Source organism: Poecilia reticulata, linkage group LG23, assembly GCF_000633615.1.
Source record: "Poecilia reticulata strain Guanapo linkage group LG23, Guppy_female_1.0+MT, whole genome shotgun sequence".
NCBI lineage: Eukaryota > Metazoa > Chordata > Actinopteri > Cyprinodontiformes > Poeciliidae > Poecilia > Poecilia reticulata.
In genome coordinates, this window is record NC_024353.1 from 2,685,394 (window position 1) to 2,710,613 (window position 25,220).

General features: G+C 37.0%; 1 protein-coding gene and 1 long non-coding RNA gene across 22 annotated transcripts in view; one reads left to right on the plus strand and one right to left on the minus strand.

Moving 5' to 3' along the window:
• Window positions 1-882: 882 nt before the first annotated feature.
• LOC108165878 (uncharacterized) lies at window positions 883-22,900 on the minus strand. Of its 2 annotated transcripts, none has more exons than XR_001776209.1 (6): window positions 22,691-22,900; window positions 21,228-21,287; window positions 20,939-21,079; window positions 2,925-3,076; window positions 1,410-1,498; window positions 883-1,294 (listed from the first exon to the last, which is right to left on the minus strand). It is a non-coding gene; the product is annotated as an uncharacterized LOC108165878 (long non-coding RNA). The 2 variants fall into 2 exon arrangements; XR_001776208.1 differs by having other exon boundaries at window positions 1,406-1,498.
• mybpc1 (myosin binding protein C1) overlaps window positions 4,634-25,220 on the plus strand; it is a 31,869-nt gene continuing 11,282 nt past the window's right edge. For 2 of the 20 annotated variants that reach the window (XM_008400507.1, XM_008400517.1), the window contains exons 1-19: window positions 4,634-4,848; window positions 10,031-10,057; window positions 11,658-11,729; window positions 13,008-13,220; window positions 14,437-14,478; window positions 14,924-14,965; window positions 16,231-16,341; window positions 16,924-17,072; window positions 17,153-17,270; window positions 17,365-17,413; window positions 18,050-18,106; window positions 19,174-19,182; window positions 20,959-21,125; window positions 21,199-21,331; window positions 23,501-23,509; window positions 24,128-24,252; window positions 24,339-24,444; window positions 24,583-24,749; window positions 24,827-24,992. In XM_008400507.1, the coding sequence (XP_008398729.1) occupies window positions 4,827-4,848; window positions 10,031-10,057; window positions 11,658-11,729; window positions 13,008-13,220; window positions 14,437-14,478; window positions 14,924-14,965; window positions 16,231-16,341; window positions 16,924-17,072; window positions 17,153-17,270; window positions 17,365-17,413; window positions 18,050-18,106; window positions 19,174-19,182; window positions 20,959-21,125; window positions 21,199-21,331; window positions 23,501-23,509; window positions 24,128-24,252; window positions 24,339-24,444; window positions 24,583-24,749; window positions 24,827-24,992 (1,784 nt within the window). In that variant the 5' untranslated portion in view covers window positions 4,634-4,826. The remainder of the gene's footprint in view (window positions 4,849-10,030; window positions 10,058-11,657; window positions 11,730-13,007; window positions 13,221-14,436; window positions 14,479-14,923; window positions 14,966-16,230; window positions 16,342-16,923; window positions 17,073-17,152; window positions 17,271-17,364; window positions 17,414-18,049; window positions 18,107-19,173; window positions 19,183-20,958; window positions 21,126-21,198; window positions 21,332-23,500; window positions 23,510-24,127; window positions 24,253-24,338; window positions 24,445-24,582; window positions 24,750-24,826; window positions 24,993-25,220) is intronic. The other 18 variants (XM_008400508.1, XM_008400510.1, XM_008400509.1 and 15 more) reach the window with 18 other exon arrangements.

The window sequence follows — 25,220 nt, forward strand, 5'->3', positions numbered from 1 at the left end:
TAGAAATCTTTTCACAGGTGCACCTAAATATAATATGAATAAAATGTTAATTTAGTTTAGTAATTTAATTTAAAAAGGAAAATTTATGTGTAGAGTCACCATGAATTTTGACAATTTGGACTAAGAGCTTATGAAAAACCAAAAATCTGAACATTACATTAAAAAAAAAAAAATTAATACAGAAATCTTACGCAAGGCCCTATTAAATTAGTCTTAAGATGGCTGTATCCCAGAGTTTAATAGGAAATTTAGTGGAAGGAAAAGGTGTAGGTTGGCGCAGGCTGAATGTCTGATTTTATCTCAGGGAAAAAAAGGCCTGAAATGTTGTTCAAATGTTCAAAGCACAGCTTTTTTTAGGCAGAAGTAATTTTTACTTTTAATTCTGAAGGCCTTCAAGTCTGGAGGAAAAGTGGAGAAATGCAGAAGTTGCCATTGGCTGTGTTTCCACTACAAATGTGCCAAGATTTAGCTAATGTCAAAAAGCAACAACACAATTGTGCAATTGTGCATTCAGTAGTTAAAAGAAATAAATTAAATCAATCAGTCTGTATGTAACGAATCTATGCCAGCTGCACTTTTTGAACAAAATTAATGAATTAAACGAGTTTTTTGTTGACATTTTCATTTTCTGACTCCATCACAGGACGTCAAGCCTGTATTTCAGACCTTCCTAAACCATGATGCCCGAGCCGTCTTTGGCCAAAACACAACAGCGACATTGTCTGAGTGTGGGTCAGTGCCAAACTTTGTTTCAGCGAGACAATCATCCAAACACCCGGCCGCTGCAGCAGGGAGGGGTGAGTTCTCCTTTTTTCTGGTCATTAGACACTGTTATTGTCACAGTTGCTATTAGCCTGGGGGAAATAATACCAAGAGAGCAAATAAGAGACCTGCCCTTTACTGTAAAACACAATGGAGCTGTGCTTGGCTTAGCGCACCAGCTTATTTTACATATCTATCAGATAACCGCAGTGTTTACAAGTCCTGGCCGCTGACATACAGATCTATGATCTCTTAAGAGATTTTCTGGGAATGGATGTAGTTGAGGGAATGATTAACTGTAACCAGCATTAACTGCTGTGAATTTTCTATTAAACCTCTCCCCTTTAAATCCCCTTTCGTCACGTGTGCCGCTCACGGTTTGCTCAACACCTGCAGGCAGAAGGCTGCGGCTCTTCCACTTCCTGTTTGAGATGCTGCAGGACCCGAGCATGGCCCACTGCCTGTCCTGGGCGCCGGCGCCGCCCGGCGTGTTCAGCTTCTCCTCCAGGAACAAAGACCAGGTGGCGGCGCTCTGGGGCCAGAGGAAGGGCAACAAGAGGCCCATGACGTACCAGAAGATGTCCCGCGCTCTGAGGAACTACGCCCGGTCGGGTCAGATCTTCAAGGTGAAGAAAAAACTCACCTACCAGTTCAGCCGGGACACGCTGACATCGCTGCAGAAGGGCCACGGAGGAGATTCGTAGATCTACTGTACACTCTCTCTTTTCACATTTTACTGCGGTGTAAATACAGAACTAAATAAAAACTTGCTTTCACGTTAAATTTATAGTTTAAGTACACTTTGCTGTAATTCCTCTCATAACACACATGATGAACACAACCATCATGAGTGTAAATGAATTGTTCTTTGTCTAGAACTTGAACAAGTTTAAACGTGTTGTGTATTTTCAAAATTATACACACAGGCTAAGATATTTACATACACAATGCAACAACACAATCTTAGGTTGTATTGCAAATATCTTAATACACTTGAAATAACAAAGCTAACTTACAAATAACTTCAGCAAGATATGCAAGCTTGTTTTAAGTAAATAATTCCTTAATATTGATGAAAATGTCATTTTAAGTTAAAGATTTCATTAGTGGAACTTTTTCATGAATGTTAAAGAATTGCTGACTTAAAAGAAGCTCTTATCTTTTTGAAAAGTTACTTATAAGTTAATTTTATCTTATTTTAAGTGTGCTAATATATCTGCACTAAAGGAAGTAGAAATACATCATGATGAAATGACTGAAGCGCACTGCAAAAACACAAAATCTTACCAAGTACTTTTGGCAACTATTTTAGTTCACTTAAAATAAGACAAAACTAACTTACAAGTAACTTTTCAGCAGAAAGTATTAACTTCTTTTAAGTAAATAATTTCTTAATCTTAAACTGCTAAGTCCACTGTCAAATTATTTCACTTATAATAAGACATTTTCTCATGTTGTAAGTGAAATAATCTGCCAATGAACCAGTACTTTTTCATCAGTAATAAGGAATTAGTGACTTAAAACAAGCTCCAATATCTTGCTCTAAAAATTAATATATTTGGTAAGATTTTGTGTTTTTACAGTGCACCGACACTGACATTAAACTGAGTGGAGTTGGGAACCCCAGCTTCTTTAAATTAAACAACATTTTTACTCAAGGAATTATCATTTTAAGGATATGAATAAATGTTTCTAGAGGTCATCAAAAGTCAACCAGCGCATTTAGAATTACAAAATAAAACAATCAACTGTGTTGCACTGCAAAATCTCAAAATATTACCAAGTATTTTTGGTCTAGTTTCTAGTCCAAATATCCTAGACTTAAAATAAGACAAAATTAACATAGAAGTAACTTTTCAGCAAGAAATGGGAGATTGAGTCAAGTCAATAATTTTTTAAAATTGATGAAAAAGTACAGATTATTTTTCTTAAAATATGGGAAAAATGTTTTGTTTGCAATAGAAATCCTGTTAATGCCGCCTGGTAGCATTAACAATGTTTCCCTTATGTTTCTGTTGTTTCTGACTGAAAGATTTCCTCTGATTATTGTGTTTGCACAGAAAGTCTCTGAGGTTTGAATCCAAATCTGTTTTGATTTTTGATGCCTGTTAGTTGGCGTTTGGCTCTCAGCTGGATGTAATATGGAGGAAGTCGACACGTACCTTAAAAACCAGAGGGTGTCAGTGTAGTCCTTCTCAAAGCAGCTCCTTCATGTTTCGGTTTCTTCTTATGTTCCACGAATTACCAACTGGATATGCCACCGTCAGGCCCACTTCCCCATATCCACCATTTACTGAAATGCAAATGTGGAAGTCTGAAAAAAATGAAATTACGAAAGTTTTTCCAACATTTTCTCACATTATAACCACAAACTTTTATGTATTTGTATGAACTAAATAATAACTGTAAAGTGGAAGGAAGAGATACAAAGCTTACAATGTAAAATCTCAATAGTGTGGCCTTATTCAGGATTCACCTGAATAAGATCCAGTATGTACTTTGTTTACTTTTATCTGTTTACAGATAAAAGTAAACATTTAGAGGCTGTGAAAATCTAGAGACTGAGGCAGTTGTTCAACTTCTATCAGGACAACAACCATAAAAAACCAGAACTAAATAAAACTGAAGATTTGTTTACAGCAGACTGGGCTTGAATTAAAAGAACTCAGTCTATTGATGTTCAAATCTGCCAAATACAACAAGACTTGAAGCTGCATTTGCAGCAAAGTGCAGTTCTGCAAAGAATTGACCCAACAAATTTAATCAAAAGCAACTTTGTTGGAGTTAAGAGTCCCTCCAGACGTTTGAGCATTCCTGTTGAACTGCAGAGTTCTGGGCTTGTTGTCGGTCGTTTCCTGCAGCTTTGGCATTTAATCTCTCTTTAACCCCATCAAAGCACAGACCTGACATATAGTTTGATGAGCCAAACGGTTCAACCAGGACTATTAAATTCACAATAAAATTCTCCACATGCACGTGTCAAATGTCAAGGTTTATGATGGCTTTCTAAGTATAGAGTATTTTGCCTCCCTCCAAGCATCTCCCCTGTATTTATTCTCTGGGTCGGTAAGCCTGCTGTTCTTGGCAAGCATTCCACCTGGATTAAATCGATATCTGGAATCTGCACCGGCTCCCTGCTTGTCATGTTTAACTTTTCTTTCAATATAAATCAACAGATTCACTGAATGTGCTGCACTTCGTTTGAGAATGACGTCAGCCCGAAACCCGTGACAATGATGACACCTTTTCCTTTTATATCCCACCCTCCTGCTATTGTTGTTCGTCTGTCAAGGGAATAACCCCAAAATAAGCAGGAGGAGCTCAACGAAACTAAAATACAGCTGCAATAACATCAGCAAATACTTATCTCTGGAACTCAAGTGACAGAGATAATTTCACATTCTGAACAAATGGAGGCTGAAAATAGTTTAATTTCGGTTAATCTTCCTAAAAAGAGCCTGAAAACCTTAAAATAAATTTTCTAATTAGATGCAAACAGCCGTCTTCAATACTTTGCTGTTTAAATTGATTGTGTCATTTGAACTAATGGATTTAACATGACATTTGTTTAAGGTTTTAGCTTCCTGAAATAATGGCCGAAGTCATTTTTCTTTTTTTGCCAAACGTGATTATGGCAAAAAAAACAAACGAACAAGAAGATGTTTTAGGCACAAACAATCACTATTATTATTTTAGGAAGGTGATGATCTGATATTTATGAGCCAATGATATAGAAATCTAGTAATATTTTGTTTATTTTACACAATAAATGTGCTATAATTGCAGCACAGAGCTCCACCACGGAGAGGAGGAGCATTACTCCTCTCAATATAAGCCCTTAAAGCCAGTCCCCCCCCCTGGATCTGTCACTGGTCCTCCAGTCTCCCCCCTACTAAGACTCATCCTCATCAGCTGCTGTTTGAGAGGATCATCATCGTTTCTTTTAAACTCTCATCATCATCATTTTGTTTACCTGGACTAAGGCGAGTCCAAAGACTTAAAGTCACACCCACTGACTGCATCTACCTGCAGAAATCTAAAGTTGCCTCGCAAGCCGGCTCAAGATGCCAGAGCCAACAAAGAAAGGTAGGAGTCCTGATTATAAGCTGCCTTCATGCATTAAAAAAGTCCAAATCACACCTGCTGCTCTGCTGGTTTTAACCAAACTCTGGGTGAAAAAATAACGTGTTGAATAGAGTATGGACCTGGGATGCAAACGGAGAATTTATTTCTATTAATACGTCTTTGAGGGAGAAGACAGTTGCTTCTCACTGCAGGGGATCCATCACTTTGCGGCTTCCCTGCCAGCTCATACACAGGAATACTCAAAGTGACTTTGACAGTGGTATTGTATTACTGATGCATGCATGTCTCTGCCATCTTTGGTGCAAGAATTGACCCGAGGTGTGTGGATGGGTAGTGTTGTTGCGCCCCGACTGGAGAAAGATCCGATGATGGAGAGCAGCGCAGGAATGTGGTGAAGCAAACGTCTCAGGAAGGATGATGCAATTTGAATTTAGAGAAGCCATACAAGGGATAGATCCTCTAAATGCCTTCCTGATGACTTGTGTAGCCAAGCAGAAATGGCCTATTTTGTCCGTCGAGACCGTCCCCCTGCACATCCAAATTCAACCAACCACAGCATCACAACCCACCTTTTGTCCCGCCCAGCAAACCCGTTTTCATCTGAACCTTCATGTCCATCAGCACACTGCTTGTGTCTGTCATCATAGGCATTACGCCTCTCGCCAACTCCTCGTTAGCAAAGCCGTCTCCAGTTCTTTGGCCACTCAAGTACATATAGAATAACTTGAATGTATTATTTAGTGTTTGGGTAAAAGGATGCAAGTTTTAATGGCTATTTAAGATTGGCTGGTGCTTTTCCGTGTTTAGAGTTTTTAGAGTTAGCCGAAACACAGACATTGAAAGTAGGACTTGGTTTAATAATTTGACCGCAGTGAGACGTCACTAAAGGTGAGAAACGGGGAACGATTCTAACACATTTCCATTACCATTTAACTGGCATCTCAAAAGGATAAATCAGGATATTCATTAAGATCTACTAAAGATCTTTAGGAGCTATTCTTCAGCCAAACTATAGATTGAACTTTACAAGGTTTAAAATATCTGGTTCTTGGAGATGAATCCTTTACAACAGGTTGACTTTCCTCCAGGTTTTAGTCAATAGCTGCGATCCATTGACCGTATAACTGCTCAATTTGACATTTCAAAAATAAATTTGCTAAATGGAAATGTGCCAATTTAAAAAAAAGAAAAACTGGCAGTAGGATAAGGCGGGTTTTTGGCCGTATGGAAATTGGTTTATTTTGCAAAAACCAGATCAACAACAATCAGATGTTGCAACTGGTGCAAACCACAAAGAAAACGACAGAAAGTGGTAGGAGGATGATGACATGGCATGTTGTTTTAATGACTTATGGCAAGAACAAACTTATTCAAGTGTGATTTTAACTGCCTTTCTTATTTAATGGAAACACAGCAATTGCAAAATTGCATTTTTTTTTTTTACATTAGCAGAATATTGACCAAGTTTTGCCCACATTTGTAATGTAAGCACAGCTTATGGTAGCTATAAATCTTTGCCAGAAGCAAATCATTTTTCCTCAAAGTAGAAGCTTCCACCTAAATCTGGCCATCAATGAACGTCTTTTCTACTATGGCAACGGCTATTAGGGTAGAATCAGTCCTGATCTCTATTTAACAAAGAAAAACATGGTGAAACGAGACGTTAACCAATAGCTCCAGTCCAAATTAATTAGGAACAACTTTTGAGAAGCTGAGCAAGATATCAATAAGTTTCATGGTTATTCTAGAGCATCATCTGTACCTTAAAGTTGTTTGGAGAAATTAGGGCCATACTAAGAAAACAGTAAAGTTAGAAAATAACAAAGATAAAGTCATGTTAATGTCATGACATGAGACCACAGCTTCTTTTGTTTTTTACTTCTTAGTGTGGCTCTAATACTCAAGTCACAGAAGTCAGTGTTTTTATCCAGACATTTTTCTTCCAATAAGTGCTCTTTGGTTCTTTTTCTTAGGACAAATTAAAAGCTGTAGATGGAAGAGAAAATTCCTTTAAACTCAATGTAGAAACTTGTCTTGAGTTTAGCGTTCTCAAAGCCTGGCTTGGTCAGCCCAGTGGATCGACTCGTCTGTTTCTTTGCTCATTTAAGATTTAGAAAGTATCGTTTTTAGAATCAGAAACACGTTATAACAACTGTCCGTCTGCAGCCATCAACGTTACACTAAGCCATGGCAAAGTAAAGCCTGCAACACATCCTTCCCAAAAATAGCTACCAAACCAGCAGATAAATGAGTGGAAAACCATTGTTCTTTAAATGAATCTGAACAGCTGAGGAAGGGGGGTGGGGACAGCGCCGTTGTTTTAGACACCCAAGTCAACATTAGAAATGGTCGTCTGTGGGTCTCTTGGGAAACAGATTCTTGTCCCTGGAATAGTTCAGAATGAACGCACTTTTAATCCCTGCGCCTTGTTCGGTGCCATCTCCAGCTATTGCCGCCCAACCTCTCCCCCTATTCCTTTCCTGCCACGCACCAACACAGACGTCTCGCTGCCACTTTCCGCTAGAGATGGATCACTTAGAGGTCAGGCACTTCCCTATTAAACTTGCCCACATGGCCCTTTGGGGTTGTCCGCACTGTTTACAACCTCTTAGTATCAATGGTTGCAAGACCAATGTCTTCACCTCGTGATATTTATTATATCCAATCCATCATTCTCTCCTGACTCTGCCTTCTGGCCATGTTGCTTTGTGTTACGGGATACCACATCATTAATCTAACCTGTGGTAAAAAGGGGAAGGGCTGTCAGCAGTTAATTATCACCTGAGGGCAGTTCTCATCTACTTCAACCAAAGACAAAAGGAGTCACAGATAGAAAAAAACAAAGATAGGAACAAACAGTCTTGCTATCAGATTGCCTTTGCCAACATCATAAAGGTTTATTTAAGGAAAATATAAAGCTGATGGCAATTTGGCTCTCATTTGAGCCTATATGAGCCCTCCTGTCTGCAGGCCAGCACGGACAACAGCTGCACATACCTGCAACCATGTCAGCTGCATTGGGAGCCCTCCGGGGTAAAACAAAACCTTTCTCCACACTCATTATCTCAGCGGTGATGAGACCAAGAGGCCGAGGGTCAGTCTTGGGTGGATGATGTGACCCTGCAGGATTGTGGTCGAGTGGCCAGCATCGCATTGTTATGAAGTGAGACTGGGGAGTGGTTCATTTTGAGACCGAGAAGGAAGTTTAATGGGCCCTTTAAGAAGAGAGTACACAATCAGACTTGTACCGATGCCATTTTACAGAAGTACAAGATACCAACAAAACAAAAGTCATGGCTCAGTCACTTTTTATTTTAAAATATTCATTTTCAACCTCAAATTAACAACTTTTCTGAAAGTATCAGTATGCGAAAAATATTGTGCTTCAATTAATGAGTTCGAGATTGAACTTCCCTCTCCCATTCGGCCACATCTTTCCATCAAAAAAGTTTTTTCATTCTTCCTCTGAGCCTGTCCCTATCCTGTTTCCAATGCCTTTATGCTGAGCTCAGTGTTAGTTTTAGTTTATTTCCGTTGACAGGCCAGTATCGGGTTACATTTATTAATGTACAGTTGAAACCAGAAGTTTACATACATCAAATAAAACAACACACAGCTTTTCCCCCCTTAACTGTCTGAAGTTAAATGAGACCAAACCTCTCTTGGTTTAAGCTAATTATTAACATACATAGGGTCAACCTGAACTTGGATTTCCACCATCATGAAATGACTAATAAAGGAAACTCGATCATTCAGGCAGGTTGCAGGCAGTGGATGTGCAGTAGTGGTGTTGGTGTTGTGTTAATACTGGTGATCAAGCAGCAGAGTGTCAGTAGTAAGTATCTAAGTATCTTGTTCATGAGTGATGTTAGGAGCACGAGATGGAGAGATCTCATCTTCAGTAATATGGGTGTTGCTCTGATTGGTTAAAAAAAAGAACTGGGCCAAAAAGCAAAGCTTTGATTTTACTGGCCTGTCTTCATTCTGACTCTCACATTTGACTATGAGATATGGATAATTACCAAAAGAATAAAATCCCAGACAAAAGCAGCTGCAATAAGCTTCTACTGGCTCAGCATTAGAGGTTCTTCAAACATAACTAAGAGGTGAAAACTGAGCGCTGAGACAGACCCAGATTATTGAGCTTGGAAAAGAAACATTTTTGAAATTAGGACAACATCTGACATTTTCTTTGTTTATTTAAGATACCTACAAAATCAAAGTATTTCAAGTTGCTTTCCTAACTGATCTGATTCCATTTTTAAATTTCTACCAGAAAAAGCATAGACTCTGGCAACTGGAAGAAAGCAAATACAGTTTGTGTTTCACTGAAAATGTTGCATTATATGAAGCACCTTTAGGATAACTTCATAGTCTGAGGAAGCACATTTTTACTATGCTAAGTGTTAGCTAAAGCAGCTATGCACGTAAACAGTCTGAAAATATGTTAGCAACAAATCGCCCTGCATCATAAACAGAACTGCACCCAAAAATTGTCCTCAAGTAAGAGTTGCACTACTTCAACAATAAAATGTAAAAAAGTAGCTCAATTAAGAGTAAGAAACAATTAATATTTTAAAATTACACCAGACGGACCAGATATATATGGAAATTTTGGTACAAGTACAAGTCTTTTGGAACAAACTGAAAATATTTTATTGGACATAACAAAACCAGGAAAGTAAACATTTTTTCCAAATCAATTTCTTTCAATATAAAACTTACGTAACAAAAAGAAACTGCAGGTGTGTGTTGGTGAATTTTTGGTCAAAACATGTTTGTTCTTTATTTAATGAAGTTACTCACAGTCGGTAGAGCATCCAGAAATTTTACTCATGAAAGAGCGGCGATACTTCAAAATGAAATTACTCAAGTAAAAAGCACGGCGTAGTAAAAATACTCCTAAAAGAAATCTTTTTCCAAAACGTTACTCAAGTAGATGTAACTAAGTTAATGTAAAGTTGTAAAGTAAAATTTGTAAAGTTTTTTTATTAGTTCAAGTCATGTAGAATCAAGTGTGTGCCATAATCCAGCACAAAGACAACAAAGCTGATGGTGAGCATGTATCAAAGTGGGGGTCAACGTGTTCAAACAGAAGAAAACAAAAAGGTGATAATCGCATTAAAGACATTACACAAGATGTCTTACTATCTTGTCTGTTGCTTTGTTTGTCTTTCTGTAGACGAGACGCCAAATGGCCAGCCAGAAGGTGAGTGCACGTCTTATCTCACGGTCACCTCACAGACTAGCAAGCAGATTAGAGCTCCCAAAGATGGGAAATCTTCCACAGTTTGGTTCAAAAACTAATAGCTACCAAATGAAAAGCAAGAAAATCAAAATCAAGACATTTATAGAATCTTTCCGTTGAAATTTGCACATCAAACAAGCCAGCACAGACCTGCATGAGTGCAGGACAGAAAGAAATACATCTTGACGATAAAAAGTGGTGTAAAACTGGCAACACACACACATGGGAGTGTAAATGTGGAGCCAATAGACAGCAGTATGGACGTGTTGCTGCTCTCCGGACTTATCTGTGACGAGGCCGTCAACATCTCATGCATTCCTCTCCCACCAGCTGATCCCCCTTTGTTGTTTCAGCTGACGGCCCTGCCATCCCATGTGAGCAAGTTGCTGGCATCTAACAGGCTTTTAGCGGGGGCTGGGGGTTTGACCTTGGAGCCGGAGCATCTTGGGGCTCCAACATGGTCGAGGGGGGAAGAGCTCATCTTTTTAGAGTCTAACTAAAAATAATCCAGGGAACTGTTCAGATAAATAATTCTGTTCACTAGTTCATAGCTCAACGCCATAGAGCGCTAATAGTTAGCCCTGTCATGATAAATCTTGCTAGATGATAAATTGTCCCAGAAGTTATTGCGATAAATTATTGCGATAGTATTGTTATTTTGAAACCATGTTCGTGTCATGGCATAACAATGCAAAAACACATTCTCAAAGAGCAACAAACTTTAAACTCAAACAAATATTCAATACTGGAACTGGAAGACATTTTAAACATCCAAAAATAAATTAACAGAAACAACAAATGTAATTCATTTGTAAATAAAATTGCCCGTCACAAAATGGGCTAGTTGAGGTTAAAGCACCAGACTGAAGATGAAGAGACAAAAGATACAAATTTAAGCTCATTTTAATTTATGCGATCAACTGATTTATTGCTCATTTTGGAAGGCCTACTAATACATCTTGATATTTTTCATCCATCCATCCATTTTCACATTTTGTTATATTACAACCTCCAGCTGCAATATATTTTAGTTAGATTGTATGACCAACTCAAAGAAGTGAAAGAAAACTTTTTACAAAATAATAAAATAAAATAAAAATCTATGTAGCCTGAATTTTGTTTTCAGTTCCACACTATAATTACAGCTACTTTGGGAGTGAAGGGGGCAACACACAAATGCAAATTTAAAAATTATTCTTATGAAACTTATGATTGACTATATTTCCTTTTAAGAGTGAAAAATGTTTAAGAAATAAAAATCTAACCACTTTATGAGGTTCTTACCTTCACTAACTTTAATAAAAGATGCATTTCTCTGAACGGTTTGGTCACATGATGGGAGGAGTTTTTTACCGTTTCCTAGCAACAACAACTCGCCCCATATCTGCCATGTATTTAAACTGAGAACTCTACAGAGTAAAATTTGCTGAGGTGAAGGGTGTGTGGTTTTGTTCAGGTAGGTGGGTAATCTGCGTGAGTGTGTGAATGAGTGCAGATGTTGAAGCTTTGTGCTCATTTAAAGCAGTTGCTCCATCCACCAATATATTTGTCACATGCTCAGAAAGTGTTGCCCCAGACAGTAATGGTGCCCCCACCCTGCCTGAGATTTCCCTGGAGGTTTCTCCCCCACCAGGTGGGTAATGTTGCCACCGCACTGTTTATGTCACGCCCCAACACTGTGGCACCTCTTGCACATCCCACTTGCATCACGCGTTTTTGTGTTGTGTGCCATCACCGTTTTTTGTTCTTAATTCACTTAAAGAGGCCTGAAGCTGCACTTTTCTTGCACTGTATGCTCACACAAAAACTTGGTTTAGGTAGCTTAGATCAGTCAAATCTAGAAGCATGTGCTCCTCTAACTGGAATATGATGCCGTTACTAACTCAAGCTGTGGCAGTGTCATTGCTGGTGACATATGTCATGTAGAGTCATCAAACAGGAGGCATAAAAAAGGGATTTAACTGGTAAATGTCTTACTGGTCAAATTAAATTTTACAAGTAATCAGATCATACATGGAGCAAATCCCTGCCCCCTTGATCACTCTACAGTATAGATATGCAAAGACCAGATGGATAATGCTTTGAATTTGGAGATTCCTACGTTAGTCAGATGTTACTGGCAAATATTAGCAAGCTAAAACTGTTTAAAGGTGACCTGTTGAACAGGTTAAGATAGGTCTATGACAAATACAAAACATGTTTATAATTTTTTTTTTTGCACAAAATCCTTCAGACAATGAGATTTTAGTCTGATCAGTTCTTCCTATATTGAGCTCCTTTTAGAATGGTCTGTTTTAGGGCGTCTTGTCACTTTAAATCCAAATAAGCTGCTGCTGGTCACACTCCCCAAACTCAATGTTTACACTCACAAGTGAAAATAGCAGTAAACAGATGTGCAATTATACAACCATACATCTTTGAAAAGCAGAAGTGGAGCCTCCTTGCACAACCAACAAAAATGCAGCAAGTGGATTCTCCATGGCAAGTCGACAAAACAACACTTGGCTTTTCCAGCAGCCATTGTACCACACATAAAGCTGACCAAATGTGCCAGAGCTCAGCTAGGATTCGCTAGGTGAAGGGCAGTGCCTGCTGATTAATGAAGTTACATTTGGAAGGTTTTTGAAATGACTCCTTTTCCAGACACCAAAAACCTTAATTTATTGTCAAAATATGGCTGAGTGTTTTTAAGCTGTTTCTAGAAGAAGTGGAGACCAAAATGGAAGAAGAGAAACATACAAAATGTGAATTTTGCCTAACAGGTCCCCTTTTAAGATCAAAAAGCAAAGGCGAGGTTTAGTCCATCTGGTCTTCAGCCGTTTATACCAACTTTGCCTGAACAAGTGCTGCCTTGTCAGGCAGCCAGTGTTTGTGCTTGCTGCTCCAGCCTGGCGCTTTGTCTGCTATACAGAGTCGGTAGCAGAGGGGAAAGAGCCAGTAGAGACTGATGGGAAGAAACCAGAGCCCATTGGGCCTGAGCCAATACAGGCTGTGGTGGCTCAGGAGCAGAACCCTGTCGAGAACGGTTCAAACCAACGAGAGCCTAGTAGGGTTGGGGTGAATGAGCAAGCAGAGTCCTCTGGCCCTGCTGTAAAGGAGGGCACTAGCTCTCCCCCTCCGGCTGGTAAGTATGCCGCTTTAATAATGTGACTTATTCCCATGTCTCTATCTCAGATAAAGTGCATGTTTCTACAGAGCAAAAGCTACTAAAAGTGGACATGAATCTTAAAAATGCAAACTCCAATAACCAAGCAGCTGAGCTTTTTAAAAAGACTTTATATAACCTTTTATTTTCACTTGGGTTAGAGGTTATTCCCTGCCAAGAATGCCCCAAGGACTTCAAATTTGCCATGTGACAGGAGCCATGTATCTTAACCAGTTCAGTCTTAGTGATAATTGGCACGAAGACATCCAGAATAAAACGTACATACAATACAGTGCAAAGGCTCAAACCCAGCCCGTAATTCCATGGAATCAAAGACAAAGTGATGTTTTTAGGTCTAACAATATGAACAGATACAATTTGTGTGAAAGGTAAGTAATCAAAAAGGAACCTCCTCATTCTGCTTAAGAAAAACGTTACAGGCAGAATAAAAAACTAAATAAAGACACAAGTAAAAACATGGATTTAACTTATTATTCTTGTTCCCCATACTTTAACTTCCCCCCCAGCTTTCAAAAAGGGAAAAATAATTAGTTCAGTATTTTAAGACACTCATCACATTTTGGTCTTTTTATTAAGTTCTCTTTGCTTGTTTTGCATCAAGAATATTTTTTACATTAGCGTTAGCATACTTACATTAGCATGATGTGCTTCATGATGTGGTGATTTATAGTCTATTTTGAGTGATGTACTATGAAACGTTTGTGTTTTGCTACATCTTGTGAGAAATTTTACTTGGACTTTGAAAAGAATTAAAAATGAATGATGAACATTTTGAACATCACTGCCAAAATAGTAAGATTTACATACAAACAAACAAATAAAAGGAAAAAAATGATTGAATAAAAACAGAATGATTATTGAACACACTACCAAAAACTCAATAAACCCACTGACAAATACAAAATTGAAGCTTCTCTTGAATATAAAGCATATTTAAATGATTCAGTAACAATTACTTGATGAATAAATTAAACAAACAGGGAGTAATGCAACGCTGCCTCAAACCCGACGCAGTTTTACTAAGTTGCTACAAAATAAATGGTTCTGGTTCTGTTTTAAATTTTCCTTTCACATACACCATTTGCAGTAAAAAGGATGAGAAAAAGTGTTTTTTCTTTCTTTTTTTTAAGAGTACCTTAACTGATTTGATGGTAACTGTGTTTTTTCCCCACAGAAGATGGCAATACAGTGAAGAAACTCTCAATTGACCTGCCTAGTAAGATCCTTTGGTTAAAACCCAGCATCACTTCAGTCCCTCCTACCAAACTAGTGTAGTCTAATTAAACATGACTAAATGTAGGAAACATAGTAGAGACGTTTGATTTTGGAGATTTTGTGTTTTTTAAAAACTATACAAATGTCCTCTTGCTAACAAATTAAAACAAACTAAAGTGTCCTTCAAAAGTTTAATAAACAAATGACAATTTCTGCATTCAAATCCTAAACAGAAGAAATTTTAATAGGAAAATTCTGGTTGATATGACATAAATTATCTGAATCCTGGTAATAATATTTATTTTCTTGCTTTAGGAATCTTTTCATCCCTGTGTGCATGTCTAACTGCTTGTAGCTCTCAGATTTCATGACTGCTTGCTTGCTTGCTTCATAGACTTTACAGAACTATTTCTTACAATATATTGTAAATTTCTCTTTTTGTTTAGATGATAGTGCCCCTGTGGCAACCACGGGCAGAAAAGACTCAGGTAACACGTACTTCCAAGTAGTTACAAGTATAAGGAAACAAAAGAAATCTGCTTGCTTTGTACGAGAAGTAGAAACAGCTGTCCCTCCACAGCCCTTTAAGATAAAACAAGGTTGTTAAAAACATTTTTGGCAATGCATAATACAGTTAGTACTTTTCTCAAATCTGCAGAATACGTTCTACAATTACACTGTACGTTTTGAGAACTTACAGGGTACTTTCCTGGATTTTTTTCGGGTACTTGCAGGGTACTTTCTGGAACTCACAGTGCAGCTTCAGGGAGTTGTAACTAGTAGCACTCTTGAACTTGCAGATTACAACTGACAGTACCACAACTAAAAAGTTAACCTGTACGTTTCCGGTATTAGCTGTAATACAAATCTCAACGGGAGATCTTTCCTGCCAACAGTCATCACTCATCTACAATAACTCTTTCAAGAATTTGAATTAATATGAGTTACAGCAATGTTTAATTTCACTTTGAGATCAATAAAGTATTTTTGAATTTGAATCAATTTTTGGAAAGTAACCAATAAAATAATGAAGATACCTGATTACAAACCACCTTAAAACATAGCCTGGTCTTTGAAAATACCCTTTAGAAAGTACTTTCAAGTCAACCAGATTCTTGAAAGTACCCTGTGATTACCAAGTACTAGATATCTCATAATACAGTAATGAAGTTCCACAAAGTATCATGTAAGTTGTGGAAAAAAATAGTCAGTAGATTCTAATAAGTAACATGCAAGTTTCAGGTGAGCAACGTGTAGAAATACTTCATAAGTATGGAAAAGTACTGCCTGTATTATCATTATTCACAAATGGCGGCGCTTCTCATCTCTGTATTAGCCATTTAGAAATAAGCTAATCAGTATTAGGATAGTAAAATAGGTTAAAATATTAAGACAGTACACTATCAAAGTTCAATAAACATACATTTGATAAAAGCAAAGTTTGTCATCATGCTGACATTGTGATTTTAGAATATCTATAACTCCATCAAATAAAATTATGAACTCATATCACATCACATGTTGTTGCTTACATCTGTTTTAATGCTTCTCATGTCGCAAAAAGCTAAATTTTTGCCGCTGTATGAAGTGTGAATGTTGAAAGTATGGGAAATTGTCTGACTGTTGCGTTTTAGTTGTTTCTTTTATACTTGCAAGACTATGTTCACACAAAGCTTTCACAAACAACAGGTGGGTATTGTATGAAGGAACAGAACAGTTCCGAGTTATGAATTTGCTTTTCCTTATTGGTCAGTGTGGTCTCTGGGAGAGGGTCAGGCCCCAGAGGATGTAGACAAACCAATCGACAATCCGCCGCTGTCTACGCTGCTGATCGAGAGGCCACAGAGTGGAACTGTCACTGTGGGTGAGTGTTAAAAAAAATCCCTGACCGTAATTCTTAACAAGAAATACAAAACAAAGGAGATGCATTGGACAGCACCGATGGAGTTCAATAGGAGTTACATTGTGGATTTACATGAGGAATTCCCAGATGTAATCGTATTATTCTGAGGATGGGGGCAAGAAATTAGGCAGATTTTCAGGATGTATTAACACCAGTCCTCTATAGGCCACTTTAATCAAACTGTAATCGAACGTCTGGTTCATTTTGAACTCGACTGAATCTAAAACCCAAGTCTTCGTTTGATTAAAGTGAACTCTTGTTTCTATGAAGTTGGATGAATTTATTAATCCTTTAAAACAGCAACAACAAATTACCCAGATCAGGAAGTAGCTTATACACCTCTATGCAGTTTCTGCAGAGAAGCCACTTAAATATCATCTTGTGGATTAAATTAAAAACAGACTAAAAATCAGCAGACAAGGTAAACAAGGAAAGGGTTGGAGATGAAAGCTAATTCCTAGATCGGTGTTTAGAGTACAAAACAACGTATCATTCACTGGATCACTCTTTAGAAATAGTCAATTTCCTTTTAATTTGTTTCAGGGGGTGACATCACTTTTGCTGCCAAGGTGGAAGCTAAAGATCTTCTCCGCAAACCGACTGTTAAATGGTTTAAAGGGAAATGGATGGACCTGGCCAGCAAGACAGGGAAACACCTGCAACTTAAAGAGACATTTGAGCGACAAACCAAGGTAACATAAACATACTCATGCATCCAAGTTCTCCAATAACAGTGCAGTTTATAAACTCTGGTACATCGTCCTGTTGGCAGATCCACACCTTTGAGATGCACATCATCAAGGCCAAAGATAACTATGCTGGAAACTACAGGTGTGAGGTGACCTACAAGGACAAGTTTGACAGCTGTTCCTTTGATTTGGAAGTTAAAGGTTGGTCACAACAATAAAAATTGTTAAAACTGATCACATAAATTCCTAGTGGAAATAATCATGCAATTATATGTATGTTTCTTATGTTTTACAGAAGTTGAAAGCTCACAAGCTATTGATATTCGATCAGCATTCAAAAGAAGGTAATAAAAAATAACCCACGAGACGTCAGAAAGAACCATTATATGTATAGTGGCAAATTGTTTTAAGATATTTCATGATTTGATAAAATCTCTAAATTTCTCAGTATGCTGGAATTCAAAAGTAAAAAAATTATTTTACATTGTGAAGCAATGGTGAACATTTCTCCATCGGGTAATACAACTAAATACAAGTTCTACAAGATATTGGTAATGTCATTAACCTTTCCTCCAGGTAATTACAAGTCAATTACTTGATTGAATGTGTAATTAAAGGCCAACTCTTGCACTTTAAATCTCGATTTGAACAATGCAGAGCAATGCAAAGCATCCCAGATCCACCGTATTACCACAATGCTGCTATTCAGTAATGTTGCTTCAACATTTCAGAAACATTGTGACAATTCTGGCTGGGACTGTTCTCGATGAGTGCTACACAAACAACCTTATTTTGAGTTTTTATCCACACAAAGACCAAATAAAGGTTTCTCTGTAAGCACAAATCATGAGTTAACTCGACGCTAACTCACTGATCGAGAGAGCTTTTGCTTTGTGTTGCTCTTATAGCATTGTTTTCTAGTGTTGGTAACAACTGCAAGTCTAATTTAATGTTCAATAATTTCTCCCCGTTAACAACAGCAGTGAAGGACAAGAAGATGCAGGAGAGCTTGACTTTAGTGGTCTCCTTAAACATAGGTGAGAAACACATCCTGACCCCGAGTTTGTCCTTTTCACGTTTTTTTTTTTTTGGATGTGCTTCTTTTTCTTTCATTTCACATCTTTTGTAAATATTGTATGAGGCTTTTGTATAAGCAGGAAGTTAAATTAGTGTTTTATTACTTTAATCATTACCAGTGTTAGATGAAGAGGTTGAGAATTACACTGTTCTAAATTTCATAGCCCAAAAAATTGTTCTTACATCTCTTCTGTCAGGGAGTTATATTTAATCAAAATGTGTCAAAAATTTAGATAATTGTTTGCTAAAGCAATTTGACAGAAGAAATTAATCATATTAATTTTTGTATTAAAAATGTACACAAACAAAACAAGTTAATCATATTGTAAAGGGTGTTTTAAAGGTGCAATGTGTAAAAGCTGTTTAAGTATAAGATCTTAGTACAAATTATAATATATATTTTGACAATAAAATCCAACTGAAAAGCTAAAAAAGGAGGGAAAAAATCCAACTTGCTAGCATTGATGTGCCTACAGAGGACGTAGTTGTCGTTTTGGAAATTGTGCACACGGTCTGAACCTTTAGTAAATTACAAAAACCTTCACTATGCGAATAATTCAGGTCAAAAGCAGAAGTGTTTCCAGTAGAAGACCCTGGTTTAAGTGAACAAAAAGTTCAAAAGCAGTAAATGTTATTTACAAGATGAAATGTTATCTGGTTAGCAGGCTTGCTAAAAAACAAAGACTGATTTTTTTTTTAAGTTGAACTAGATTTTGTTTCCTCACATTTTGTACAACTGTGACTATTTGTCTTCATTAGAAGTTTAAAACAAACACACACACACACTGCACCTTTAAATAAAACAAAAATATTCAGATATTAAAATAGCTCCATCGTATCATCAAAGTAAGATTTGACTTAAATAGATGTGATGAAGCTCGATAGTCAACTTATTGTTGCGGCTCACAACTATGTTGCATAGTTGAGATACTGTGCAGGATTACAATTATGAGCACAGAATCACTGTTCATGAGCTAAAATACACATTTATTTTGGGCCTGTCTCTTCTTCTCCCCTACATATTCAGAAATCAAAGGTTAGTAAGGTGAAAGATATTGGTAATAAAACAATTAGACCTTACTGCAGGTGAGTACTGTAATCCTGTAGATTCCCCAGCATGACGTGTAGCTCCAGGAATTGGACGAGCAAGAGTGTTGGCCTCCTGTAGCATGGTAACACTTTATTTTGAAAGCAGCATTTCTACCTGCTCACTCAGAAGTCAGTAATGTTAGAGATGGGCCTTGCATCAACTCACTGTATGAAGCAAAGAGCGCCATTTTGGATCATTACTGATGTGGGCCACTGAGAAATGATGCTGTAAAATAGTGTTATCACTACACATCTGTTTCAGTTTAGAAATGTAAGGTAATACCATCATGTTTATTTCAGTTTTCTTTATAACTGACTGCAAATAAACAGATGAGAAAAGCAAGAAATAATAGAATAGTAATTCATGCTTTTTTTTCCTTAAATTCAACCTTTCCGACATTTGGGGAAATGTCATAGAAAGAAAGGTCTGACTGATGGTTCTTTGTTTGATCTAATATGTACACTCATCTCCCGTCGTAAGGAAAAACGCAACATTTAACGACGCAAGAGCATTTCTGAAGTGATCACTCAAAATGGAGAACAACAAAGGGATGGGCTGTTTACAGGAGCAGTTCTTAAATTCCTGCATGCTGCATGTAATTAAACACTTTTATCCTCGCAGGGTTTGATTCCTCATTTTTCTAAAGATTTCCCCATTAAAAACTTCATTCATCTCTGATTGGACCATGTGTAATTTTCCTTATATTTCTTCCACCCATATTTTAAACTACACATCAGAATTCCTCTTTAACATACCTTCAATATTTACCCTCCATCCCTTCGTTCATCCAACAAATGCAATTCTCACAGTAAAAGATTAGAGTAATTACACAAAGATTATTTTATAAGACTGAGACATTGCTTATTGAGCCAGTGGTTATTGGAGCGCTTGAACTGATAAGATAGCAAAGCAAGGAAAATATGTTGAACTTAACAAAATGAAAGTTTCTTACATCATACACAGTGTTTTTTTTTTTTTTTTTGGTGTTGCTCATTTTAGCAAGACAATGCCAAATGTTATGCCATAAAATGCCCTGACTGTGTATATCAGATTACAGCAAAATTATTTGGGATAGGTGATAATTTTATCTAATTATTTCCCTTTAATCCCCAAAAGATTTACAGCTGTAAAAATAATAAATTCAAGTATTTTATTATTGTTAAAATAAAAATATTTTAAATTTAAAGCATCGTGAAAGGAAATATGCTTGTGTTTGTCAGATTGCTTGCTTGTGCTGCTGGTATTTTATTTCACGCAACAATGAAATAAAATGGCAAAAAACGGAGAAGGCCTGAACCTGTGGAGCAGATGATGCATGGGAAATTAATATTTTGTCCCAAAACAGAAAAATTATAAATTCCGTTTTATTAAGTAGACTCCTGAGGGACAGACCCATGGAAAACTCCTCCAAACCCTATTAACTCTCTACTTCCCTAAAACAAAACCTTCCGTTTTTTTGTCCACCTTTTTATCATTAACATATGAGATCAGATCTAAAGTCAACACAAAGAGAGTTATGTATTACGTCCATCCCTTTGGGTGACATGTCCTGAGGAACTCGTGAAAAAGAATATTAAAGAAATATAAGAATTAAGCAGTGAAATGATTACATTAACTCCCATTACCTTTCTTTTAGGTAAATAGTAGTTCCTCAGGACATGTTGCAAAGTCCAGCATACGGTGCGTGTATTCATATTTCTACCTTGTACATGGCGAAACTAGGGAGCACAAACAGCAAGACGACACCCCAGAGGTGGATGTGTGGGAGATCCTGAAGAACGCCAGGCCAGACCAGTATGAGAAAATTGCCTTCATGTACGGCATCACCGACCTCAGGGGTCTCCTGAAAAGGATGAAAAAGATGCCCAAAGAGGAAAAGAAGAGTGCAGGTAGAGGGGTTTCTGAATATTTTATATAAAGAAATTGAAAATTAATTTCACTGATTACTGCTGTGGTTTTAAGCCTTTGCAAAGAAGTTGGATCCAGCATACCAGGTGGATAAAGGTGGAAAGATCCGCTTGATAGTTGAGCTGGCAGACCCCACAGTGGATCTAAAGTGGTACAAGAATGGACAGGAGATCAGGCCTACTCCAAAGTATGTAACAATGCTGTGCTTGTGTTAAACTTCCTTGATATTTTGGGTTCATTACTGTACAAATAAAAGGCATTTTCAGTGAAAATTAAAATGCTTTTAATTTGTTGCAATGCATTTTTTTGAAAACAGTTTAATGTATGTTTTCATTTTGTCCCCTCTATAAAGCACAATGGTTCACATTATTTTAGTCCTTAAATTCATTTACAATTACAAGGAAAATATATTGTATTTGTATGAATTCAAATTATATGCTACTTAAGTAGAACATGGTAAATTAATTAGGTATAATTTGGCATATTTCCAGTCACTAAATTGCAGCAGTGTTTATAAAATGATCCTTGACTGCAAGGCAGATTTGTGACAATAGTCTAAAAGTAACTTCAGCAGCTGCAAGCTGTCTGCAAATTACTTCTACTGACTTCACATTATACAGTTAGTGAACAGTTTGTCTTGCAGTAGTCTTCTATGAACTTCAACAAGGCTCAAGTAGGATTACATTTGCAGTTTGTCATCATAAGGAATCCACAGAACCATGTGCAATCAAATGGTATTCATGCCTTGTATGATGTCTTTAATTGACATTAACGTTGTACATGTCCTGCTCTGTACAGGAAAAAGGTGATATCTCCTTCACAGGTCTTTAACCAAGTCTGGCTTTGGAACAGTTTTATATCAAATACTATATATTTTCAGACTTTGCTACAACTCCATAAATATCCAAGCTTTTTAACTGCAGTGGTGTAGTCATAAAATAATTGCATTTCAATGTTAACTTTATGAAAATCAGTCATTGGTAGTAAATGTAAGCATTTTCTGCTACTATAATTGTATGTAACAAGCCATCTTAGAATTGACATAAAAAAATATGAAGGATAAACACTTTACTACGTGATAAAGAGGGAGGTGCAGCAAAATTTAGCACTTTATTCCTCACCTGCAGTTAAGGTATGAACCAATTATTTAATCGGAAGATTAGGCTGTGAGCGTCTTAAACACTGACCTATTTGTAGTGGTAGTAAAAGCAGTAAAAAATAAATTTTTTCCCTTGAGCTGTAGTCTCATAAAAAGGCTGTAATAAAATCAGTTGGCCACTTCAGAGTCTTTTCATTTTTAAAGTGATAAGACTCTGAAGTTTGCATCTGATTCAAAGCTTCCGGTTCGGCGTAAGAGCCCTTTGAACAGCGGCAGAATCACAAGTTATAAATCGTAAGCTAACTTCAGTTCGTAAGGCCAGAAAAAGCCGTTTGTTGTTAGCATGACCTAGCAAAACTGTAACTGAAGAAACAACACGATGTAATTAAGTAACCTGAAGAGAAAACCTGATAGTGATATAATTTCAACATTTATTTGTCTACTTACTTTGGATGAGCTGACGGTGGTTCGTTCAGGGTGAACATAGAAGGCTCTTTAACAGCTAAATTTGATTGATAGGGGTGGGATGTTAACGGCAGGTTCAGAAATTGGGACGATCCATTTCAAGGGGTGCCTGGACCTCTAAATAAACATTTCTACACTTTTTATTCACTTAGTGGAAATTTAATTATAATAGTAAAATTGAAAATAATTGTTTTATACCTCTAGGCGCGTTGATTTGACTCATTTTTAGGATTCTCCAAGCTCTAGTTATGGGGTGCAGAACTTAACTTGGCTCATTACTTCGCAAAGTAATGAGCTTAACCATATAACTTAATGTTCACATCTACTGATATTTTAATCATATAAACTTCACTCCTTAAGCTAAATGGTAAATTAACTTCCATTATTTGATTTCCTCAATATTGGATCAATAAAATATTTTTTAATTTTAATCTAATCTAATGGTGTTACCAAATATAAATAATAATAAAAAATACATAAAATAGAACTAAATTTGATGTAACTACCCAAAAATTCTGTTCAAAGCCATTTGAAGTTAAAGCCATCTGGGAGGATATTGCTGTTTTCTGGTTTTGACCTCCTCTGCCATTTTCTCCAGGAGCCCCATGTTCTGAAGACTTTTCTATAAAAATCTTCATTTCTACCCTCTTTTTTGTTTGTTTTAATACTTTCACCAACCATATTCTCCACCCCTTCATCTGTCATACCTTCGTCTGTCATACCTTGGTGCTCCCTACCATCATAACTACTTCTTGTGATCCGGCCCTATTCTGGCTACAACGATGACTTTAGTCAAAGGAAGTAAGTCTGTCCGTCTTGTCAATTCCACATACTTCATGTCATGTTATTTTGCAGTAAGTCTGTGTGTAGTCTCACCCCTTTGTTTTGCCAGGAAATGTATAAAGCATAAAAGTTTACCTTTATTTTTTAATGTTTCTTTTATGATATAGATATATGTTCAGATTCAACAGGCCTCAATTAAATGATGGTCATGTGTAAATATATTTTCCAACCGTTCCTATTCAGTTGTGTTGAGGTTTGTTTCTCACATTCAAATCAATATCACAAATGAAGAAATATGAGAAACATTCCTGGATTACCGTGGAAGAGTTTCAAATGGTGTGATTATGCTACAGCATTATCCATTATTCATAGTGAATTCCTTATGTAGTGTGATAACTGATATGGCTTTCTTGCTTCAGGAAGGGAGCTTTAAATTTATTTGTCTGTCTTTAAAAACATTGGAAAGGCCAAATGTGATTTATTTACATTTCATTACTTCAAGATTTTTTAGGTTTTCTGGCTTTAGAATATGATAATTTATTAATTTCAATTAAATGTATAGTGAAGGATTATGTATGTATTTATAAGTTGCTTTTTTAGAAAGTCAGTAATGTAAGTTCTTGACTTTTCATTCAGGTATATTTTTGAACATAAGGGCACGCAAAGGATTATGGTCATTAACAACTGTTCCTCTAATGATGATGCAGCCTATTCTGTGGTTGCAGGAGAAGAGAAATGTACCACAGAACTTTTTGTCAAAGGTATCAAGAAAATGCCTGTCATTTTTTATATATAATAGCATGCAAAAACCCTATTTTCAGTTTCATCTTCGCCTGTTTCCTTTCAGAGCTACCAATAAAGATTGTTAAAGGTATTGAGCCTGTGAAGACTACAGTGAACGAAAGGATTGAGCTGGAGTGTGAGGTGTCGGAGGAAGGCGCTCAAGTTAAATGGTAAGGAAATATTTGATTTTCATCCTTATCAAGAGTATTTTTTGCCATTGGGGAATCAAGAACTCAGAAGTGTAAGACATACGTTCTTCGCGTTATCGTCTTTCTTTGGAGAAAACTGACGATAAAATTTTCTGGCAGGATGAAAAACGGCGTTGAAGTCCCAACAGGAGTTCGCTCAAGGTACCGGGTGAAGTGTGAAGGAAACAAACATTACTTGGTCATTGATGATGCCTCCAAAGAAGACACTGGAACATATTCTGTCATGGCCAGTGGTGGCACTTCAGAGGCTCATGTTCAAGTAGACTGTAGGTTTCTTCTTCTTTTATTCTGTCAATGCTAAGACGTTTGGTAAAAAATATTCTAACTTTGTACTTTTCTCTAGTAAAACCCCTGAAGGTGTTTCAGGATCTGCAGGATATGACAGTGATGCTGGGGCAACCCATAAAGCTACACTGTGAAATCTTCCCAGGAAATGTCCCAGGTCGTTGGTACAGGAATGGACAGCTGATCCAGCCAAGTGATCGTCTCAACATTATACACAGGGCTAAGTAAGCCTCCCAGGGTTTCCATTAAAATGCCACGCTTGTCCAAGCTGAAAGTTTGAGCCTATTTTAAAGTCTAAATAAAATACATTACCTTGGTACCACCTGCGTGGAACCAGAACTGAAGAATAAACTCAAAATACAGAAAATATTCTAGACTTTCTTTCAGAAAACTGAAAAATACTTCAATCAAAGTAATTTCTTGTCTAGCTTTTTCCAGGCTGGAGTCCAACA